Below are 24,075 nucleotides of genomic sequence, written 5' to 3'. Positions count from 1 at the left end.
TTCTTAACACGAAGGAATCTGCCATGACCTGAAAAACGATCAGAAACTAATTAAGTCTTTTTTTCAAATGAAAGTATGCGAAACAGTATTTTTCAGGCGGAATCGTCCACAAGAAATTTTCTGGGGGAACTCACCATTTAAGGCTGTTGCCTATACAAGTTCTGGTATATTATCTTTTTCATCTTCTACGGTTTTAACATATCAGCTAAAATGGCAATTTTGCTATCATTTCACAGCCAAAATTCAGCTTTATCCACGTACTGAATTACATTTTTAAAATTTGTTGTTCATGGTTTTAGATTGAAAATACATTGAAGATTATTAAAAAAAAAAATTTTTTTTTTAATGCAAATTCAGACCCTTGTTCGAGGAAATATATATGCAATATCCTAATTCTGCGCAATGGCAATCTTTACTTTCACAAGAAAACAAGTCATTTTTAATGTTCTTTTTACGATTGTAAGTTCTTTTTACGATCTGTTTCAGGGCTACATATGCCCTGAATAACGGGCATATTATTCCCGTTATTAGGACATTCTATGATAAGGAGTGTAGGAATAAAAGGTGCAAATTTTAATGCAAATGTATTTGACGGTAAAGTTTGTAATAACAAATTTTGTTTTTTTTAATGCAAATTTAGACCCTTGTTCGACAAATATAAACGCAATATCCTAATTCTGGCTTGGTAGATGGGTACATCTGGGATCATTGAATTCGACGATATAAATATCTCGTCTTTTTGGTGCAGATTACAGCTTCAGGGCTGTCACAAATGTGCTTGTTTCATAGGACTATATATTATAAATACTGCAAAAAGAACGAGGAAAACTGCTTTACAGCGCCTGTCTTTAAAGTTTCGCTCAAGACATTTTGGATATTTATATAGTTTGAAACTGTAACTACCGAAGGTTGTTTTCCAACACATAACTGAAGTCTGCTCAATGATTCCTTAGAAATTCTCACTAGAACCTTTCATATGGAGTCACTAAAGGCTCACATATGTGCACAATTGCATAATTTACTATGTACTATATGTATGGATTTACCATCAATGAAATCATTAGTGAATTATTCTTTGGGTTAAAATCGCTCTTAGAACTTAAAAGACAAAATTCATGTTTGTTTGTTTGTAATTTATGTTTGTTTGTTTCATATTGTATTTGATCACAGACAACTGTTTACAGATCGAAATAACGTATAACCTTGCTGGTTCTACACTACCATCTTATTTTGGTGCTCTTGAAATGGCACTGTTCAGGGAGAAAGTAATGTTCACCCAAAAGCTTAAAAGCTATTATTTCTTAATAGCTCTTACAGCTTTATAGCATGTTGTTTCTGATTTCACTATTTCTGATAAGTTTCTATTTTTCCAAAAAATAAAACAGCATTGATGTTCAGTAGGAAGTTCCAAAAACTGACCTTTTTCAATCTGTAAGATTTTTAAAGAGATTTAAAAGCACGTTATATATGCTGAAACAAAATGAAAAAAAAAATTGGAAAATAACGACTAAAAAGCAACTCTAGTTATTGGGATCATTGAAGGAAAATCCGAATTTATTATAAGCTCAAAAAATTCGTTTTTACAAACTATTTGAATCGAATCTAATTTCCAAAGGCTTTGACAATTTAACGTCTATAAAACCCTTGGAAAATCAATATATCATGGTTCTACGGTACGTGTATAAAAAGGTAAAAAACAAAAGAAAAAAAGTAAATATACTTGTTTGAATAGTTGTGCTCTAATGTCTGGATCAACTCCGAAAAGATCGAAGAGAAAATTTAATTGATTCAGCTTGTCCATCAAAGTGCCCCAAGTTGCTTTGGGATCTATGTATCTTCCACTGCTTCTTCTATTTGGAGTAAAAGGAGTGCTGCTCAAAGACACGGAATCATATAATACAATAGCAGGGTAGATGATTTCAGACAAATTGTCCTTGACTAATTTCCAAAATTTCTGAAAGCAAAGGGAGTTTAATCAAATGTTAGACTATGTTGTCGTGCTCAGTGCTAAAAGGTATGTTTAACTCCTTACCTAAAAATGAGTTATTTATACAGGTTTTGAGCTACAAATAAAGTGTTTCCGAAAAAAGATAGCAAGAGTGCCCGTTGTGCGAAAAGAAAAACTAAATTGAATAAATTCATAGAATAAAAACACTAAATACACAGTATAAGCATATATGAACAGCAACAAAAAATTTCTTCAGAAGTGATACAGATTAAAGCACTCTGAAAGAAAAAAACCCTTTGCGTCACAGGAATAGTTTCATTTACTCATTGACATTCGATGTAGATCACATTTGTCATTGCGATTGCGCAAAGGTGGAGCCATGAAGAGAGGTCTAGATTGTATGAGTTATAAATCTTTAATGGAAAGTTTAGGAATTTTCACTGCTGTTCATATATACTTATACTGTGACTAAAAGAAACACTAAAAAAGAAATGTCAAACAGGAAAAAGAAATATATTTATACAGTCATCAATTGTACGGTCACAAATTTTGTGAAAAACTACCTCTATCCGGCATTCTTATTAATTATTTTCTGGTTCCTCTACTTATGTCTTATATCTATGAAAGTCTTGATGCTCTCTGTTTCATTTATCACTATCAAGAGCACCTTTTTCTTCACAGAATTACAAAGTCTGTAGATACCAGAAAAGGATCCATTTGCCTCTTGCTCCCTTTTCAATTTCCAATGACTACTGGCTGTTCCTATTAGGTTTCACTTGATAACTGCAAGTACGAGGAATATGACAGTATCATTAACGGTTCTTACTTAGTTGACGACAAAAGTAATCTTCAGTTGACGACAGTCAGTATGTCATCTGGTTTTTTGAATTCCTGGATTTGCACTAAAAGAAAATAAGGTGGTTGATTTCCTAAGCTAGATCGCGCATTCTGCAGCAGAAGGAATGGCAAATGCGCCATTTGAAAAGATTCAAATTGAGTAAGATGCTCCACCTTCTAGCTTATCATAAAGTATATTACAATCTTCAGATTTAAATAGAGGATTCAATAAACCATGATCAACAATTTTTGCTACAGCTCTTGCAGCATTCTAAATTTGAGGTCGACATTCCTTAGAAGATGCATTTTTCCTACCTTATTCACCATTGTATCAGCTTTCTCATTAAATTTGATTCTCTTGTGGCTATGTATATGAAAGAATTCAATAGAAATTCCTAGTTGAGTGTAAGCAACTTATCGGTTCTACACAATTTTTAAAAATCATGATCATTAACAAAGTAATTTATTATGCTTATGAAGCGAACTGAAGATGGCTTCGAGTAAAAAGTAGATATCCGCTGAAGAAATTCCTAGATCTAGTAGAGCATCTAATGCCTGGTTTACTGGATGCACGGTCCAAAGTCAGCTTCTTTTTTCTCTTTGTAATTCTGGATTTAACCTTTCTGTTACAAGGTTCCTTAAATTTTTGGATTCAATTTCTTTGTTTGGTCAACTAAAATGTGCCCAAAAGCCACGAAGAGAAGTAAGGCAGGGAGGACTCTCATCTCCTTCCATTTGAAAGATTCGTGTTCTCGCCTAAGGCTAAGACATATGGTACTTACTTTTCAGGTTTTGCTAATGTTTCCGACATTGCATATACGGACAACCACTCCAAAAACGGTCTCCACCATATACCTTCTTTTTTTTTACTTTTTCTGCTGCTATTTCTGATATTAGCCTTTTGCTTAATGTAGATGAGCGTGAATTTCTCCTTTACAATTGTGCTACTGCTACTCTCCTCCGTTGTAATAATTTTATTATTACAAATAATAAAAAATATTAGAAAAATTTATGATATTAGAAAAAAAAACCCAGATCGATCATATATAAAGTGTTGCAAACTGATGAAACTATAATAGAGGGACAGAGGTACAGTTTTTCTTCATTTTTTTGTGACTTTTCTGTTCTCGGTGCTTCGGCTCCTTTTCCTTTTCTTTGCAATAGCAATCTAAACAAAACCCAGAAAAAAATGTCTTAAATTTTGTACATTTTTTCTTTATTTACCAACTTCTATAAAACGCTAAGTTATTGCGGATAGTTCGGGCATTTCATACATAATTTCAGAATTAGAGGCAAGATATAAGAAACTCTCAGGTAGCACTTGTGTGCGTTTACCCCTTTACCATAATCTGATCCAATTTTTCCGTTGATTATTCATTATTATTTTGTGTTATTTTTCATTGTAAATCATTTGTCATTTATTATCATTTCATTTATTTAGCTCCCCCACCCCTTTTTATGTCTGTTGAACAGCAATGCTACCGTAAAAAAAAAAAAAAAATGATGTGTAAAATGATGTGTAAAAATCTAAGATGTTTATATAGAAAGCCTGGGTCTGCAGAGATGTAATACAGGCCCGTAAATCCTTACAGCAGACAAGCCACTTAAAGGTAAATGGCAAGCATATATGCAATTCATAATTTCCAGAAAATATGCTCGAAAGTTTACAGCCTGGAAGCTTCTAGGTCAGGCTTACGGCGAAACTAGACTTCATGCTTCTAGAAATCTATTTGTTAAAGAGGGAATGTAATTATCATGCTGACGAGGTATGCTTCACGCTGGAGCCAAAGAGTTGCATCTCGTTCTATGCTGGATCCCCAGTAGAAGCATTAAGTCAACCAAGTGAGTCAACTGCTCAAGAATAAGGAACTAAAGGGCAAGAACACCAATTTTGGTTGAAAGGCCTCTAGGTCACCTATGTTCCCCAACTACAATGGGGTAGCGCTTCCGATACAAAAGAGCAAACATAACTCCAAAGCATTTTGTAACTCAGAACATAAATATTTTGAGTTTTGGGAGCCTTTCATTTTAATTAATTCAGTAACATTACGCAAAAATTTTGGACATTAGTCAGTAAGTCGAAAAACGAATCTGAAACTTCTATCAAAATTATTTCAATGACCACTAGGTCTATTTCCTGGCCTTTCATTTTGCATCACTTTGACCCATCCTGGTTCAACATCGTGAACGATGTTGACAGTCGTCAACTGATTTAGCTGTTTACTGTGACACTTGTGCAGCAATATATCTTGGTAGAAGTAAACTTATCTGTCCCAAATTAAGTGGACCAGTTTGATCTTTATTTTTTTACTAATTCATTTTTTTTAAACCAAGAAATGTCCTAAAAAACCCAGTTATGTTTAGACTGAAAATTCTCTACAAGCAACACTTTCATTTATTTCTACAGCCTTTCCGTACACAAGTCCCTAAAACTGAAATCTTCTCAAAAGCTATCAAGACTTAGCTTCCCAGACTTCTATTTAGGTATTTATTGAAATTGCAGACTTAGAGGGCTAGGTACAGAAGCCGGACCTTATTTCGAGGGAGGGGATACAACTTAGTCAAAACAGCACAAAACATGCGAATTGCGTGGTTATTAATACATAACTATGAAAAATAGCCCGGTTTTGCGATTTTCATCCCTATTTAATTACTTCCACAGGAAAGACAGGTATTCAATGTTATGAATAAAAAAGACCCAGAGTATATGGAATGTCTTTTAAAGCCAATAATATGAACATTTCAGGAAATCCCATAAAAACAGAAAGAATCATAAAATTTCAAGGAGGGATGTAAAAGCTCCATTTCAGGAAAGGAGAAAAATTAGGCTAAATTATAATTTACTAACTCTTGGCTTGCAAAGATAGTAAACCTCCCAAAGGAATTGACGAGAGAGAGAGAGAGAGAGAGAGAGAGAAGGAAAAAGACAAACTTACTGAGTATATGAAATTCACAAGATCTTTCAATGTTTTACTGTAGGATGACATGTCGTAATTTCTTAGACCATATTGCGTTATGCAGTGAAGAAACCTATGACAATTACATATTATCAGAATCATTTATTTCAAAACAGCTTTCGTGATACTTGACGGCAAATGCCGCAAACTAAATAGTACTTTGTTACATTCCCAGTCCTAAGCTATTTTATCAAAGGCACTAATAAAAACGGCATGAATGAATTGTTAATTGGTTATTTCTGAAACGTACTGGCACTAATTTTTTCTTCTTCCTGGTGTTAATTACTAAGTTGGTAGCAGGGGGCAGAAGGATGTCAGTGCTTGGGACTAGCACAGAGAAACTGACCAAATCGAACTATCAACAGAAAGCGGTGATTTCTAATGGTTTCAATCTTTAAAGAGCACACTTGAAATGAAAACGATTTTTCTCCAAGGAGGAATTAAACTATTTTTCTGGACTCCTTCTATATCATCACTAAAATATTCAATTTCTGAATTTGAGGCCCTCATATAGGACATACATATTCTAATAGGGAACGTATACATGTTATAGGTACTGCTTTCAGCTGACTTGCCGGAAAGCCCAAGCGGTGCACAGAAATCAAAGAATTAAGTGCATAGTTGGCTTTCTGATTTAGACCTTGGACATTAAATCTAAAGGAGCAATCAGTGCCGAAATTAACATTCAGGAGAGCCGCTGATGGAACAAGTGAAATCACAGAACTGGAAAAACATTATCTCGTTTTAGCAGATTAAATATTACAATTTTAGTTTTGTTTTCACTGATCAGCTAACTATTTGAACCAAATTCATCTATGACTTTTGCTAAATGACCCGAGCTGAATTGGGGCATAGCCTGGGGATTACTACTGAGAAATTGAGAAGCGCACATGGGTCGTCAATGTATTTGAATTGGGCATCCATGTTGTCCATGACGTAGTTAATTGTCGCATGGAAAAGTAGAATGGAGAATTTCGTGCCTTGAGGGGGTTCACAAGTTATTTCGTCCCAGCCAAATTCGAGATCGCAAGTAAAGAGGACATTAACATGCTGGTGCCAGGGACGTCGGAAATCAATAGCAAGCGGCAATATAGGATTACAGACACCCATTCTTTTAGGATTATTTGGAGTTACAAAATGCTATTAACTTTATTATTTACATACCATTACACATTCCGTGAATTTCCATGCGACTTACCTATTATAAAATATAATTTGGCTAAAATTGCTATTTCACAAACAACTGTAATTAGACCTTGTTCAGAGCTTTTAATTTATTAACTTTAATCTGTTGCTTGGAATGAACATGAAACCAAAATGCTCTTGTTCTGAGCTTCAAATAAGGTGATATTCTGAACCCGGTCATAATCTCAATAACGATATTAACCTCAACTCTTTATACTGCTGTTCTGATTTTAGAAGAATTATCGCATTGAACGTAACTCTTAAAATTATGTTGCTGTTGCTTTTAGATAGTAGACAAGTTACAAAATATAACAGCAACTAAACTCCTAATTTTGCATGTAATTTTAGATATTTTCTGGGTGAGGTAGAGCTATCATACTATTAATTAAGGTTGATTGATTCCTCGACTGTAGCCCAACTGTACGTCTCTGCAGCCTATTCTAATAAACGGTAAATTTTAGCAATTAACACACGACGAGCATCAACTAAATCGTTGAAAAAACCTTATCTAAGCAGTTGATTAATGCACTTTGCTTTGAATACCAGAATCGTCAATAAGTCAATCCAAGAGATTAAAATTTGAGGAAGTTTAATTACATCCTTGAAAAGCTGTACTGTTTTCTGTCTGTCAAAGGATTTCAAAAGGGTTCTCGTATTAAAACACCTTTGTTGTTGTTTTTGCTTTATAATAACTACTATGCATATGTTTTTGTCATTTTAAACCTAAAAATTCAAACTAATTTTGTTTTAAAGGGACTTTGGTCTTTCATTACCAAAATCAGCATTCAGCTGTGCCACATCACGTCTCTCTTATTCGTAATTTCAAATAATAAAGGTATTCCAGAAAACTGAGTTGTGGGACTTTTTTACACTACCAGGAATTTTTTTTTCGTTTTTATTTATGATTTAAATTGAGTTTCATTCTAGGTAAGCTGTTTCTTTAAACATACCATACACCATAACACTGTATCGTATAATAAACTCTTTGCGATTCATGATTTATTAGAGTGCGTTCGGACCGTGGGATTTAGCTGACTATAGTTGAACTACAGTCAACGTGAAGGGGATAATATAACACTCCGTAGTCCCAGCTACTCTAATCATTTTATCCTTGAACCCTAGTCGACTTTTCGTAACTCCTGTCATTGAGTAGAGACAGCCCATGGTCACCTACGGATGCTGGGAGTTTCGCTCATAGATTTTAGAATTTTTGATAAAGGATGTCACAGGTTGTCTGAAAAGGACTTCATTTAAGTTCTTCTGAAGGTTTTGCCTGACACTTTTAGAATTGCCTTAAAGACAAAGAAGCAAAATTCGACGTTTGGACCTTGTCAGAACCGCAATAGACTTGACTGTAGTCAAGTCAACAATAACCAACGGCCATAGCTCAGTGTCAAAAAACCCTTAATCTCTTGGTTATTTATCTTATAAATCTTCTTGATTTATCTCTTCATGATTATGAACAGCACAAGAAAACTACAGCATACTACAGAAAACATAAAAAAAAAATTAGACTTGATGGCTGCCTGGTTACCACGTTCTTTACTAAGGAAAATCACAAGTACAGTGAAACTCCTAGTGTTATGAAGCATTGTTGTCTTTGGAATTATTGTCCAAATCTTTAGTTTAAAAGTTTTTACAGTTTGTTTTCTAAGTGCCACCTTCAAATTCTCGAATTGTAATTGATAACGGGAAAAATCTTATAATATATAAAACAAAGTAGTATACTAGTTATATATACCTAGCAGTATTTGCCAACCATAGTACACACAAATACTGATCCAATTCGTCCTCTATCTTTTTCTTAATGTGCGTTATGGCTGAGTTGCAGATCTTCTTCACTCCGCTTTCGTCAGAAGTCATGTCAGCATAGCGCAGAGCCATGAAGATGAGATATCCAGCGGTCCCATGGATGCAGTTTTGGGCTTCGGTTGGAGTGAATTCTAACAAAGAAAAGAACAGCATAATTCAAAGTTAATTTGTTAAAACTTCTGTAAATTTGTAATTATAAGAAGTTAAAATGACAAGAGACAAAAAGTAAAGGGAGAGAGATACAAGAAGTGAAGAGAGACAAAAAGAAAAGAGAGAGAGAGAGGAAGAGAGAGAGGAGAGAGGAGAGAGGAGAGAGGAGAGGGAGAGAGAGAGACAAAGTCGAAAGAGGCAAATAACCTAATGACAAAACAGAACGGGAACATTCATAACGACCACAACAAAAGAACTGTTCAGATGGCAAATCGATTGATAAACACTTAGATTCAGACGCCAAATGGAACAAACCTAACAACAAAGAAAATTCCATAAGAACATACATTATTTTTACATGGCTATTTAGCTTGTGGAAAAAATTCGTCTAAGATGGGTTTTTGTTTACTTTTAAGCACAGGGAATACTTTAGAGAATGCATTAAATACTACCGTGTTGGATGTTGGATGTGCCATGTTGGATTCTAAAAAAAGTCAACAAAACACAAGTGTGGGAGACAATAATCAATGTATTGATCGATAATACATACAAGTTACACAATTGAGACTGACAACGAATTGTATTGGGATTCAATTTTTAAACTGTAGAAAAGGAAATAGTAAAATACTGCTGAAACTTAAGAGCCGGCTTGGCAAGCCCTTATCCATCCCCATAGTTCCAAAATCATTTGGCACACATTTTCTGGTTTGTAGCTTGAATAATTTTGCTAATTTTTTAGTCACAAAATTCAATGCACGCACAAAACGACAGACACCAAAGTGATTATAAAGGGTGTCTCCAAAAAAAAGTGAAATTTAAACTACTATAAATTGAATTTAGCACACATTTACAACAAGGTGTCGCAGCATTTAAGTCGATAGAATCCAAAAGAGCCAAAAGAAGCACTAATTATAATTAGACAAAATCTGACGTAGCATTTCTCGAGCTAACTAGTTGGCTTCACTTACCTAGCAAATGGAAGCATTTTTATCAGTTCAGACGCCGATCTAGTATTGTGCGAGTAGCATTGTTTTTGTTTTTTCAAGATATTGTTGAGTGGCTAAATTTCGAAATTAGGATTTTTGGCTTTTCAATTTTTAATTCTGCTAATTTTGTATTTTATCGGATTGTTATTTTGGATGGGTTTCCACTTTAATTTGTTTTTTTTAGGTTTTTTAATTCTTCCAATTTTGGCTTTTATTTGCTCTGTTTTCTGTTTCCTTTCTGCGTTGTTTGTTTTTATCCAGTTTTTTTATGTTCAGAATATGTGAACGTGTTTCTTTCCAACTTTCTCTTATAGCGCTGTAGAACAGAGGAGGAAGTTAGTGAATCTATAGATGGTCTTAGACAATAAACTGATTTGAATGAAAAGCTTTTTCAATTCGACGGTCTCTAATTCGAATCGAGCGGTTCTAAATACTCTAAATCTAAATAATCTTGGGAAAATAGTGGCCCACACCACGAGCCATAGCTTTAACATACCTGACACAAAAGTTAATAGTGACTACTTACGGCAGACAATCTTTTCTACTAACTTTTCTGCGTCAGAACTATTATACTTCAATATACCCTGAGGTTGAAACCTTTTCTTGACGATTGGAGAACCATTTAACAAGTTTGCTGAGGTTGTTTCAGGTATTTCAGGCATTCTAGTCAAACTAAATTTTTTCTCCAACTTCTCAATATGCGCTAGGGCCTGCAATTAAATGGGTAAGAAATAAGAGATGTTTATATTGTCCAGTGATGCCTATTCCTAATGAAAGAACCGGAGGCTATCCGAAAGCTGTCAAATGCTGTAGCACCAACCGGAGTGAAGCGAGAACCCGTAACGAGGGCCGAATACCCCACTGAGCAGAGCTTAGATAGTAAGTAGTAAAAGAGACTGCAGCAATATTCGAATAATAAGATACTTAAATGCGGCATGTTTGTTTCGAATATGAAATGTTCCAAAGTGCAAAGTATATTTTAGGGCAGAATATACAAATAAATAAAAATACAAGATGATGAACCCACACTTCTTACCAAACACCAGATCCCCCCCCTGACACATATGCACAGTTTTCACCAGGGAGGCTTTGACCTCAAATTGGATATATCTAATATAGCTGATTGTTATATTATGCAATGCTCTTTTTAAATTTGTCAGTGTAAGGAAAACCCCAGGAAAAGAACTTAAAGATGAAACAATTTTAGGCTATACAGCTTGTCATGGCGCGCCCAATATATTTTTTAAAATTCACGTGCTTGTTACAGAAGCCTCTGGGCTATGGAAGTAATATGAATAATTATATTAAACTAAGGTGATATCTATTTAGATTCTGGTCAAGTGTAATTTATTTTCCCTTTATTATTTTTTCAAGAGATTATGGTTAACCCAGCAACTTATTTTTCTTATCACAGTGTTTCCATAAAAGAGTTCGGTTATGGACTTTTTTTCAACGTTCCTTTTTGAAACTACTAGCATTACTACTGCTAACACAACTCATTGCAGCAACAAGCCGCCTGAGGCCAAACACAGTTATGCACGTTCCTCCATCTCAATCAATCCACAGGCCTCCCACTTTACACCCTCCCAAGACCTTTTTCAATTTGCAAACAAAACCATCATAATCTAATGAATAAGGGCATAAGGATGCTGAGATAATTTAAACTGTCCTCCGCCAAAACCAAGTATCAACACAAAATTTCGATTAAGGGGACATCGCCTCCCTTCAACCCTCCAATCCCCTAAAGACTAAAATGTAATTTTGCCCTTTATTGACATTTTTTTCATTCTCAGTCTATTATAAAATTAAACATTAAATACAATTAATTAAAAATTAAACAAGTCTTTTTTCAGAATCAGCACATTTGTAGCAATCAATTTAGTTTTGTTAGACTAATGTGTATTAAATTCTCATAAATGGTTTCTTCATAAACGTATTCATTTCAAATATTTAGAAATTCTACAGGCTAATATAAATGTTTATAAGGTTCATGATGAGTTTTCAGTAACGTAAAAATGAATCTTTAGACTTTGGACGGTTTTAGAACACCGAACTTGATTGTTCTAAAAAAAAAAATGCAAAAATTGATTTAGTTTTACCTTATTCTTACTTCTAAATCCATTACTTTCAAATATGAAGGAACCAAACAATTGGATAATCAGAAATTTCAATGTAAGTGTTTAATTTTCAGTTTCAGACTTATTTATGTTTTTACTTTTAAATCCATTGCTTTCAAACACGTAGAAACAATGATTGGCTAAACCAAACTTGAAATTTAAGCCCTTTATTTAATTTTATACCGTTCCCAACAAGCCTTTATTTTTGTTACCCTGCTGAAACTTTTAAATTAATTACTTCCAAATAAGTAGAAAAAACAAACTGGCTAAACAAAGCTTTCAGCTGAAGTGCTCTATTTAGTTTTCAAGTAAATGACACCCAAACTCCCAGTCACGCAGTCTCTATGAGGGACAGCAACAACACCCTATTTTTCTTTTAAAATTTAAAAATGTAATAAATTCAATACCCCGTTTTGTTCTTTTAAACTTTTTTTTTTTAATACAAAAAATAGCCCTCGTCTCGAATTCAAAAGAACGACAAAATAGGAAACAAGGCACTACCACCAAGATATGCATTAATAATAAACCTAATGTTGCTTTTGCTCCCTTTCACATTTAAAGTAAGTATAGAAAGTACAAAGTAAAAAACGCATAAAAAAGCCTTGAAATGGATAGCCTTGAATGAAATCAAATCCATATTTCTATTTCCACTCATCCCGATTTATGCCCAGTCTAAGTTGACTTCATTATTCGTCATGCTTTCTGTATATTTTAGGTTTCAAACTTAAAACAGACAGGTGCCAGAATAAAAACTAACTAAATTCGAAAGATATTAGTTTATTTGCCTCCATAAAAGGAAAAAAAATATAAAAGGAAATGACTGAAAATGACCTACCAGGCAAAGGGCTGCCTTCAATAAAGAATTTCAGCAGAAATTACTTGGAATGAAAAAATGAAGAAATTCGCAGGAAGCAATGCATACAAGAAGAGAGGACCGTCGACATCTGTAATGCCAATACTTAAAAGCAACTGTTTAATGAATGAGTTATTAGAAGAATTCAGATCCTTCCATAAGTAAATAAACTATGCAGACAAAAATCAACAATCAACAACTTAGGGCAAATTCCCGAAGCCTGAACTCTATAATGAATTTCGTAAGATATTAGCTCATTAGCCTCCATAGAAGAAAAAAATAATAAAAGAAGTGTTTTTTTCATTATTCGAGAAAATAGACTTTCAGGCAAAAAAAACAAAACAAATCACAAAAATAACAGACCCGTGTCTACAGAAAAAAAAACCCTCCTCGAAGAATTTCAGCAGGTTTTCACTCCGTTAATCATAAAGATTTAAGCGGGTCCAAACCATAACATGCATGTTGATGCTAAGAGAGAAGTATATCAAGGAACTGAAATGACAACTTACACTTTCAAGCTTATCTTTCAAGCTAACATTCTCTTGAAGCAGATACACATAATCTTCCTCTAAAGTGAATGATTGTTGATTGATGGGCATGGACCCTTCGATTTCTTTTTGTTGTATTGCGGTGATGTCCCTTAGCCTTCCTTCTTCCTGTTTCCAGCGCTGCTTTTCAACCTTAAAAATCATAAATTTTCCTTTACTGCTACCGTTTGATAATTACCAGATTAGAGAGTTTCTGCACTGACAATTCGGATTTTCCAAACAATAAACAATGAAGTTTCTGCGAGCATTCTGACAATCTGTTTTGACAACTTGCCCAATGCCAATACTGTTGGTTCGAGAATAAGCGTGTTGACATCACAGAATTAGGTAATATTTTTTCGGGCAGCAATTCTTCTCCCGTTTAGCTATAGTAAGATCAATCATTGAACTTATAGCCATTTAATGTTGCGTTAAAAGAGGAAAAACTAAGGGAGCGTGCTATTCTGGGGCGGCCAGGAAAAATAGGTGGGACAATTTTTAGAGAAGATTGTACCATGAATAATATGTGATATATTTAAAATACAAAAAAATACAATTCTTTCCTTCTAAGGATGCTTCCGATAAATGCCTCGTAGCATTCCAGACTTTTTGAAGTGTGGAAAAGCTATCGGTCAAATTACGGCACTAATCAAGGAAGACGGTTTTGAATTTCACAAAAATACTTGGCAATAAAAAATCATGAGATAAAAAGTTGACAGGAAGTTTTAAGTTATCATAGGAGTATGAATGTCTAATCATCAAAATACTGAAAATAAATTATTGGATGGGCAGTTAGCATAATGAGTTTAGTTTGTAAACATAATGGCAAAGCAGCGGCACCTCCACAGGAGTTTGGCCAATCGTGAAATAGCTCTTAGCGCGCAGAATCAAGACTAGTGTGATGTAGTGAAGAAAAGTCTTTTTCACGTCAATTATTAATTATCTCTATTTTCATTATAATGGGCATTATGATTACAAACATTATGTTCCTACCATTCTGCGAGCAATTATGAAATTATTATTCTGACTGAAGTGAAGCCTTGCTCATATACATACATTGTTGTACACCTGAAATATAAGTCTCAATAAAACCATTACTTTTCTTTTTGTGTTGTTTTACTTATATGCCTGTATCTTATCGCAAAGTAGATACCTAGTTCAATTGTCTCCGTTGGAAACGCTCCTAAGGGATCTGATAATCCTACGAAGTTTGATTACGCTCCTGGATTGACGGCTCCCCAGCCTAATTAATCACCTCACAAGGAAATTCAAACCTAGTACTTTAATCCATTTTTTATTTTCTTCCATAGGAAGTGGCGCGGTCGGAAAACTTGGAGGAAAACATGCGAACTAGTTATGCTACAAACTTCTTAATTTAAATTTAAATCATCGGATAGATACAGACTTATAAGAAAAAATGTATAGGCCTATAACCGCTAAGCTATTATAGGAATCCTTTTAAGAATATATCATAGGAGATAGCAGTCTCCCCCAAATAGGTTAAGTGCAAAAAAATTATTTTGAGTTATTCAAACGCAAAAATGTCAGAAGAATTAAGCGAACTATTAATTGCGCAAAAGTTGGTTGCGAAAAATGTAGAAATAACAAAATCTATTCCGCAATATGATGGACAAACAGATGTCGACGAATTCAATATCCAATTGGCCCAATTTGTAGAATTACAAAAACAGAGATAGAAACGTTAGTCGGCATACTTCTCTTAAGATTAAGAGGGCAGGCCTTGACCTTCCTAAAGCAAATTGAAAATACTGTAGGAGATGATGACAGTTTGCCAATAAATACAATAGACAAATTGTTAACGGAATTTAAGGATAGATTTATCGAAACTAGTTCAACAATAAATTAAAACATGGAACGGTATGCTTAGACCATACACAGAGTTTAGGATGATATCTTAACAATATAAAAATTTCAATAAAAGCAAAATTGGAAAAGGTTCAGGAGACTTGTATGAAAAAATCATATTACAAGCCTTTTTACAAGGACTACCCCCAAAATTATAAACGATGGTAATATCCAAAATATTCAGACGTTGTATCTTGCAGTTCAGGAGGTGAGACTACTGATTGAAATTGATACGATTGTAGCAAATGACATTAAAACAAAAATAAATAGCCTAGGAGAATCGACCTCAAGGCTAGCCTCACTTGAAGGTCAGGTTTCTCCAAATTTCTTTTCAAGGGATAATTCCCCAGTGTCACAAAGAAATAGAACGCAAGAAACCTTGAGGCAGAAAACAGTACGTTTTCAGCCCATTAAACCAATCAATTATGGAAATAGTTCCACAATTGTAAAATGCTATAACTGTAATCGACCTGGGCATATCACGAGAGAGTGCCGCTTTAGGTTTAGAGACATAACGGCACCAAGGAATGCCGTCGGTAATACGCAAAATTATGGAAACCATTTGTTCAGGAGAACAAATTTTAGCACCAATAGTGCACAAGGTTAGAGGCAGGGAAAATTGCAAACACCAGTACCTCACAATGCGTACCAAGAGAATTTTTAACCCTCCCCCCAATAGACAAAATAATTATCGATTCGAAAACCCAAATACTCGTCAAAACCAAAATGGTGCAAGGATGGTATATAGAAATCCCGAAAATTTGCCGACAGGAAATGCAAATTTTTCAAGGCTACGGCATTTGCAGTCGACACCAGCACCCGGCACTGGCGCAAGAAATCCAAACTACCATAACAATACATGGCAAAATCGGCAAACAAATCTAAATCAATTAGCTAGAGATTCTATGGACATATATGAATCTCTATTGCAGACACCGACGTATGAAATAAATCTGCAGGGAAATCTGTCAGGCCCCTCAGAAGAATAAATTGGACCCAGAAGGGGCCCAGAATATTTTATGGGTCCAACCCAATAATAGTACCGTCCTTTAGTGATAGTAATAATAAGTTACCTATATTCAATGATTTTAGTGTAGCGAATGCTTACTTTAAGGCACTAATTGACTCTGGTGCCACGGTTAATATCATAAACTCATGCGTATTTAATATGTTGCCTCCACATATTAGGCGACAGAAGAATTTTAATAATCCCAACTGAACTAGTGTAACAGGGCATAGGTTGGATCCAAAACGTTCAATTCGCCTAGACGTAAAAAGGGATAATAGAATTTTTTCGACAAACTTTATAATATGCGACAATTTTCCGTATGAAGCCATCATCGGCGCAAATTTTTTAAGGTCTAATAGATTATTATTAGACGTAGCGAACGAAAGGCTTGTGTACCCGGCAAATACCCCTTCTCCTACCTTAAGAAATTGTAACAGAGGTTACGAAGAGAATGTAACAGTAAATAAAATTTCTGGCGGTATAATGTCGCATTCTTTTGAACCTCATGTCTTGCTACAAAGAGGACATGGCATAATCAGAAATTCGTTTACTTATTCTGGGAGACATTGCAGAAATGAAGTAAATTTAAATAATAAGTGGAATGAATCTGCAAAAATAAAAATAGGAGATATGCGACGATATAGGTCGAATGAAATCAAGGAAAAAGTGGAATTATGGAAAAAAGTAGTGAGCCCCAATGCGGTTCAGGCGCAGCCAATGTTATTGGCGGATAGCGCCAGTCTAAATTTAATAGACAATGACAATAAAGAAAAGTACTATGGATTCGCAATACGGAAAACAAAAATCCCTCCCAAAACGATGCAAATAATTCAAATATCACAGATGATTGAACCAATAGATAGCAAATCCGAAATATGACTTGCGATCCCGTCAAATGAAATTACTGAAAATCTGTCATGCGAAGAACATATTATATCTTACTACAAAGGAGGAGGTTTTATTTGGGTAACTAATAACCACGAAAATGATACAATTACAATAAAAAGGGAACATGTCTAGTTCAAATCCAAGTTATCTCGGAGAATGATTTAGATAGGTGAGAAAATTCTAAAAGAAACCTTGTTGACGGCATTAAAACCTCAATTAACAAATACAATTTTTAAACAAATTTAATATGGATCATATTACTGACTTGGAACTTAAGAAAAAATTATGCGAATTATTGTGGAATTTTAAAAATATTTTCTCCGTATCTGAAGATGACATCGGACTGAACCGTTCTATGAACATTCAATTTTAAATACCGGTAATGCTGTCTCGAAACAGCCATATAGTGTACCGTATAAGCACAAAGAGTGGTTAAAAAATAAAATTCATGAATTAGAAAAAAATGAGAGTATACGCCCCAGTATAAGTCCATATTCTGCACCAGTGGTCTTGGTCCCAAAAAAGAATAGTCACCTGAGACTTGTTGTAGATTACAGAGGACTCAAAAAACAAATAGTTAGTGTCAAATATCTCTTACGAAGAATAGACTAAATCATCCAATCTCCTTTAAACAAAAACGACATATTTAAATCATTGGATTTTACCCATAGTTACAATTAAGTGATTATAGCCAAAAAATTTCTTCACAAAACCGCATTTTTTACAACTGAGAGCGGTTTCTTCGAATGCTTAAAAATACCTTTTTGAATTAAAACGAGTCCAAGCACACGATGTAGACCCTTATTACACCTATTAAGAGGATTAAAGAATATCATTCATTTTGTTGATGATGTCATACGTGTAGGAGAAAACGCTGAGCAACACTTAGCAACACTAGCTAAAGTGTTCGAGATGTTCAGAGAGGGCAATTTAAAATGCCGGCCTGAAAAAATAAATCTATTTCAACCTAAAATTAAATTTTTAGGAGTAGTGGTGACGCAAGGAGAGACATCCCCAGACCCAGACAAACTAAAATATGTTGAAAACCTCAAACCCCCTAGAACTATGAAAGAATTAAGAGGAATTTTAGGTCTTACTGGCTACTTTAGAAAATTCGTGCGCAATTATGCCCAAATTGCGATACCCCTCACGGAGTTAACCAAAGGGAACTCCCAAAATATTACCTGGTCCCAGGAAGCTCAAACTTCCCTACACTGTCTCAAAAAGGCACTCACTTCGGAACCAATATTATCGCTGCCTGATTTTGAAAACAGACAATTTGTGATCACAACCGATACTATTTCAAAAGGTATTGGTGCTATTCTTTCGCAAATAATTCCCAGAGGAAACCCTGATCCTTTACAAGGACCTTCTAATAAAAAAAAATAGAAAAAGTTATATGCTATTCGAGTAGAACTTTATCAAAAGGTGAAAGTATTTATTCCGCCACAAACTTAGAATTATTATCTATAATCCACCACTTGGATAAATTTAGACATTATTTGATTGGCAGAAAATTTAAACTACGTTCAGACCACAAATCCCTGCAGTACTTGCACACTTATAAAAACCCCACGGAAATTCTAGCTAGATGGATTATGAAAATCCAGGATCTAGATTATGAATTTGAATATTTAAAAGGTAAACAAAATGCAGCTTGTGACTTCTTGAGTAGATTCCCAGAAAATTCTCCTTTGGAGATGAAAAGCAACAAGTTTTTATTTTCTGAAAACGAGAAACCGAGGACGCCATCGGAAGCCGAGGAGAACGAAATTAACGCTATCAATACTAAGAGTAACCATAAATGTAAGGAAAACAAAGTCAAAGACACAGTAAGAGAAAATAAGGATAACTATTGTCCTTGTCTTTAGAAAATATAAAAAGAAATAAAAAAAAGACGATATGTGCTTAGCAGTTATTAATTATTTTGTGAATGATGACGTGTTACCAGATAAATTCAAAACTATTAGAAATGAAATAGATAATTTTTACTATGATGTTGATGAAGAAATACTATGCAGAATTGTGACTGCTGAGGCAAATAGAAACCAAACTTCAATAATACCTGTATTACCCCAAAACTTAATAATACCCGCCTTTGAATATTTTCATTCAGATATAGGTGGACATTTAGGAGTAACGAAACTTTCCATAAATTAAAACAATATTTTTATGTGCCGTCGGCATTAACAAAACTTACAAAATTTGTAAGTACTTGCGAAGCGTGTAACTTTAGAAAAAACCCCCAAGTCTATCCTATTCCCCCAATGGGAAGAGTCCCGGTAACGAGGTCCTCCTTCGATATTATCTCATTTGATTTGTATGGAACTAGTGGAGGCTTACCTGTTTCCAACAGGGGCCATAATTGTATTCTTTTAGTTATAGATCACTTTTCTGGATTTACTTTCGTTAAAGCATTAAAGAATCAAGGCGCTTACGCCACGAGTAAGGCGTTAGCGAAATTATTTTTAAAGTTTGGCATTCCAAATAAGGTTATAAGTGATAACGGAAGCAATTTTGTTTCAAAGGTAACAAAAGATTTAATGAGTTTTCTTAACATAGAGAAATTGGTGACATCCCCAAATCACCCAAAAGCCAATGGTTAAATAGAAAATAGGCATAAAATGTTTTCAAATGTACTAAGCACTAATACAAAGGAAAACAGGAATAACTGGATTCAATTCTTACCTTATTTAACTAACATAATCAATACTGCTTATTCAGAAACAACCAAAGAAAACCCTTTTTATTTACTATTTGGTCGCAACTTCAGAATACCGTATCATTATATTGTTGAATCCCGACAATATTATAATAACTCGGAGGATTACAAACAAGAATTCATAAATAGGATGAGGAACACTTATAAAATAGTAAAACAAGAGTTGGAAAAATGTAAAATAAGCCAAGAGCTAATAAACCTACCCAAAGTCAAAGGGAATATAGATTTTAAGATAGGAGATTGCGTTTACCTAAGGACCGAGGTAAAGATGGAAGGCAAAAAACTCTCCAGTAAATACTCTGGACCGTATAGAATAGTAAAACAGTATGATCACGATTTTATTTTTAAAATTGCGAACCCCGATTATGGAAGAACCTATAAGGCACATGTTAGCCGATTAAAAAAAGAGCCAAATTCCCAGAAATATGGGTATCGCGTCCCTCGTCTACCGATTCGCTAGACGCAGAAGACAAGCCCCCTAAATCGAGATTGGCAGAGCTAAAACCCTTTAATTTCAAGGAAGATTATTTTGAAAATGATAGCGATGGGGAAAACTTTGAAGAATTTTTAGCCATGAAAAACTTAGTTATTCCTAAAAGAAAATCCCTAATACCAGTAAGACTTGCTTATTTCACTAGTGAGAAATAAATCTTTAATATACAGTTCCTCACAAGGGGAACTTATGTTCCCCTTGTGACAAAATTTGTGTTGAAAATGCATTCAAGGAAATAAGTGAAGTAATGTGTCAAGAATTGGGTCCTCATTTTATCTGTGAGCCTTCTTTAGTAAATTTTAAAGTAAAAACAACATCTAACTTAAGACTAACTTATTAAATTGAAAAAGTTATCAAAAATAATGTTAGATATATTCAAGAATGAACGTGTGAATAATTCAAATTAATTGCTTCAAAAAATTTCCATAAAGTCAGGAAGGCAAAATTCATGTGTTAGCGCGACGAACTTTACGGTATGTAACTTTGTGGAATGCTTTATTAACTTTATTGACGCCGTGGGAGCCCCGCTTAAGAGATTTTTAATGGATAGGCGTCATAAGGGAATAATAATTTAAAAACTTTTAGTTTACGAGTAAAAATCATACAACTATAAAAATGCTATAGAAAAATTTTGTTCAACATACTACGTTCAAAAAAAGTGCGTATCATTCATAAACCTAGTATTCCAGCTAACGTTACCTATTTACAACGTCAAATCTGGATCTTGTACGTTAGATATATTTTTGAAAGACCCACAACAGGAAAAAATACCTGATTCGTGCGAAGCTTTGATAGAAAGTACTAAACGAGAAATATTCATACAACTTAGATATGATCTTTGGTAATTTTCTGTTCCAAAAAAAACTATTGGAACATTGTCTTGTTATAATAATACTGAAAGAATCGATCCAAGTTACAGGACCGAATTACTATTACAAGATGTGGGTACGATAACCATAAAACAAGGATGTCGACTTGTACCTAAAGAGTCAACAGTTCAGACGCCGTTAATTACCACGAGCACAAATAGAATAAGTCCTAAAATTACCTATTTTAAGGCAATCAACCTGTCGTACACTATTCCGAATATAGAAAGTGAGGAAATTAAAACCTCAATATGGTCCGAAAAAGAAAAGAATAAAGGGACATTACCGTTTACAAAAATAAGAGAAACATTAGATTCCCAAATCCCCCTATTTACTAATGAGGACCAGAGATTAACGTACGTAGATAATAGATACGGATTATTCTCAACCAATTTCTGGTGGAACATACTACTGACCGTATGTCTCGTATTCGCGATTTCCCTGACTATGAGAACCTTACTGACTTTTAATTATGGAAGAATTTTGAGACTAAGAAAGCAAAACCCAAAGGAAGAACACGGGGAAACGACTGAAATGCAGAAGTTAAACCCGAAACCCCATTAAAACGTCTAAGCCAAGAAAAAAGGAAGATACCGGAAAACGAGGGCACATAGAGGCGTCTACTAGTTCTTAATATTTTTTGGTCCATTATTGTAATTGTGGTTTGCGTAGAGCCATACTCTTACCCTGCTGCAACATGCGCTTCTTCAACAGCAAAGACATTTATGGACAATGAAGGCATGAAATATATTGTAAACTGAGACCTCAAACTTAAAGATGTAGCGTAACTTATGTTTAAATGGTTATTTTAAATCTAATGTAGAATTTAGTAAGTGTTGAAGGAAATTAAAATAAAGTGTGTAATAGCGTATACTAAGGAGCATAATAAGAGGACTTACTTAAAGTTAAAGGAATTAATCTCTATATTGTCGTTATTCTATAAAAACTTAGAAGAAATTTCTATGTTTTAGGTTTCCCAATGGAAATTCTATATATTTGAAACCAACATGATAATAATGTCGTTTTATTAAAATCAATATGTGTAATAACATTAGTGTATTTGTTTAATATTGTCTTGTAGCGTAAAATTCACCATAAATGTGCCCAATCGTATTACCTATTATGTATTATGACTACTCATTTTAAAGAACGTGTGATTCTACTTCGTTATTTTTATTAAAAAATCAACAAAGACAAAAATCTATAAAAAAAAAACAAAAAAAAACAAACGAGACTGTGGCCAGGGTGGATAAAAGAAAAAAAAAGAAAAAAAAAAACGAGTATATTTCGCATTTATAAGAACAATGCTTCTTCAGAAAGAAAGAAACACAACAAGAAAAAGATAAAAAAAAAAAACAAGATAAAACTAAAAACCAACAAAACCACCACCAAAAGAAAAAACAAATAAAAACAAAAATGTACAATCGGCGCAAACTAATCCACGTAGGGAAAAGATGCTAATATAGAGTTACTTCAGTGAGGACACCAGAGTAACTGAGGAAAAATAAAAAAACTGTAAATTACTTTAATTATTCAGTTGCGAAATAAATTATTCAAGTTGCGAATTAGCATCTTTTCCCTACGTGGTTTATTTTGCGCCGATTTTATGTTTTTGTTTTTTTTTTGTTGTTTTTTTTTGGTGGTGGTTTTGTTGGTTTTTAGTTTTATCTTGTTTTTTTTTTTTTTATCTTGTTCTTATTTTTTTTATTTAGTGCTTAATAAGCCTTGTTCGTATACAGGCGAAATATCCGAGTTGTTTTGTTTCTGTTGTTTTCTTTTCTCTCCACTGGCCACAGTCTCGGTTGTTTTTGTTTTTTTTAGAGATTTTTCTCTTTGTTGGTTTTTTGTCATGGCTGGCCGGTTCGGCTTAAGATCTTTCATTCGTCATTTTTATTACAGGAATTGGAATGACCTATCGGAAATCATTCATTACAATATGTAGTCCAATGCAGATACAAGTTAGTAGCATCTATTTTTATCATCCCTCAACCAACGAAGAGTACTCACCATAAATTAAAGGGGAAATTACGACGAAATTAGGACGAAAATTACGGTTACCTTTTGATCGTTGTTCCTCGATCAAAAACCATATTATGTACCAGGTAACACTATCTAATAAATCTCAGTATCCAGTACATTATCAAACTATATAAACACATCAATCCTGAGAACCCCATCAACCAGTACAAGATATAAGTACATAAATATCACCCTTGATAATCCTTATGGACCCATGCACCATATAACTGTAAAGTTATGATATTTGATGAACCCAAATTATTTACGTGTCGCAGATTCACACATTGAATCCCTTTCGACCATTTTTTGGAACACATAACTAGATCACATGTCTAGAAAACAACTTACAAGAAATTCACATGTCATGAACACATGTCTAGCTCCCTCATTGTAAGTGTCGTTTACGTAAAACCGTGCGGTTACGACGCTGCAACATGCATTTCTTAAACAGCACGGACGTGCGTGAACAATGAAGGCATGAAATATGTTGTAAACTGAGACCTCAAACTTAAAGATGTAGCGTAACTTCTGTTTAAATGGTTATTTTAAATCTAATGTAGAATTTATTAAGTGTTGAAGGAAATTAAAATAAAGTGTGTGTAATAGCGTATACTAAGGAGCATAATAAGAGGATTTACTTAAAGTTAAAGGAATTAATCTCTTATATCGTCGTTATTCTATAACAACTTAGAAGAAATTCCTATGTTTTAGATTTCCCAATGGAAATTCTATGTATTTGAAACCAACATGATAATAATGTCGTTTTATTAAAATCAATATATGCTTAATAATACTAATGTATTTGTTCAACATTGTATTAACGCGTAAAACTCGCCATAA

The 24,075-nt window shown here is 34.0% G+C and overlaps 1 protein-coding gene across 1 annotated transcript in view; it reads right to left on the bottom strand.

Moving 5' to 3' along the window:
- Positions 1 to 24,075, bottom strand: part of LOC148956090 (unconventional myosin-Va-like) — a 63,403-nt gene that overhangs the window by 15,713 nt on the left and 23,615 nt on the right. The window contains exons 3-7 of the mRNA XM_089089132.1: positions 13,355 to 13,525; positions 10,402 to 10,585; positions 8,669 to 8,870; positions 5,722 to 5,815; positions 1,721 to 1,954 (exon numbers count right to left, since the gene is read on the bottom strand). Coding sequence (XP_088945258.1) covers positions 1,721 to 1,954; positions 5,722 to 5,815; positions 8,669 to 8,870; positions 10,402 to 10,585; positions 13,355 to 13,525 — 885 coding nt within the window. The remainder of the gene's footprint in view (positions 1 to 1,720; positions 1,955 to 5,721; positions 5,816 to 8,668; positions 8,871 to 10,401; positions 10,586 to 13,354; positions 13,526 to 24,075) is intronic.

Source organism: Artemia sp. Qi Xiang Cuo, chromosome 1 (assembly GCF_049724085.1).
Source record: "Artemia sp. Qi Xiang Cuo chromosome 1, ASM4972408v1, whole genome shotgun sequence".
NCBI lineage: Eukaryota > Metazoa > Arthropoda > Branchiopoda > Anostraca > Artemiidae > Artemia > Artemia sp. Qi Xiang Cuo.
Note: the sequence above shows the minus strand (reverse complement) of the source record. Positions and strands in the feature narration are given on the sequence as shown.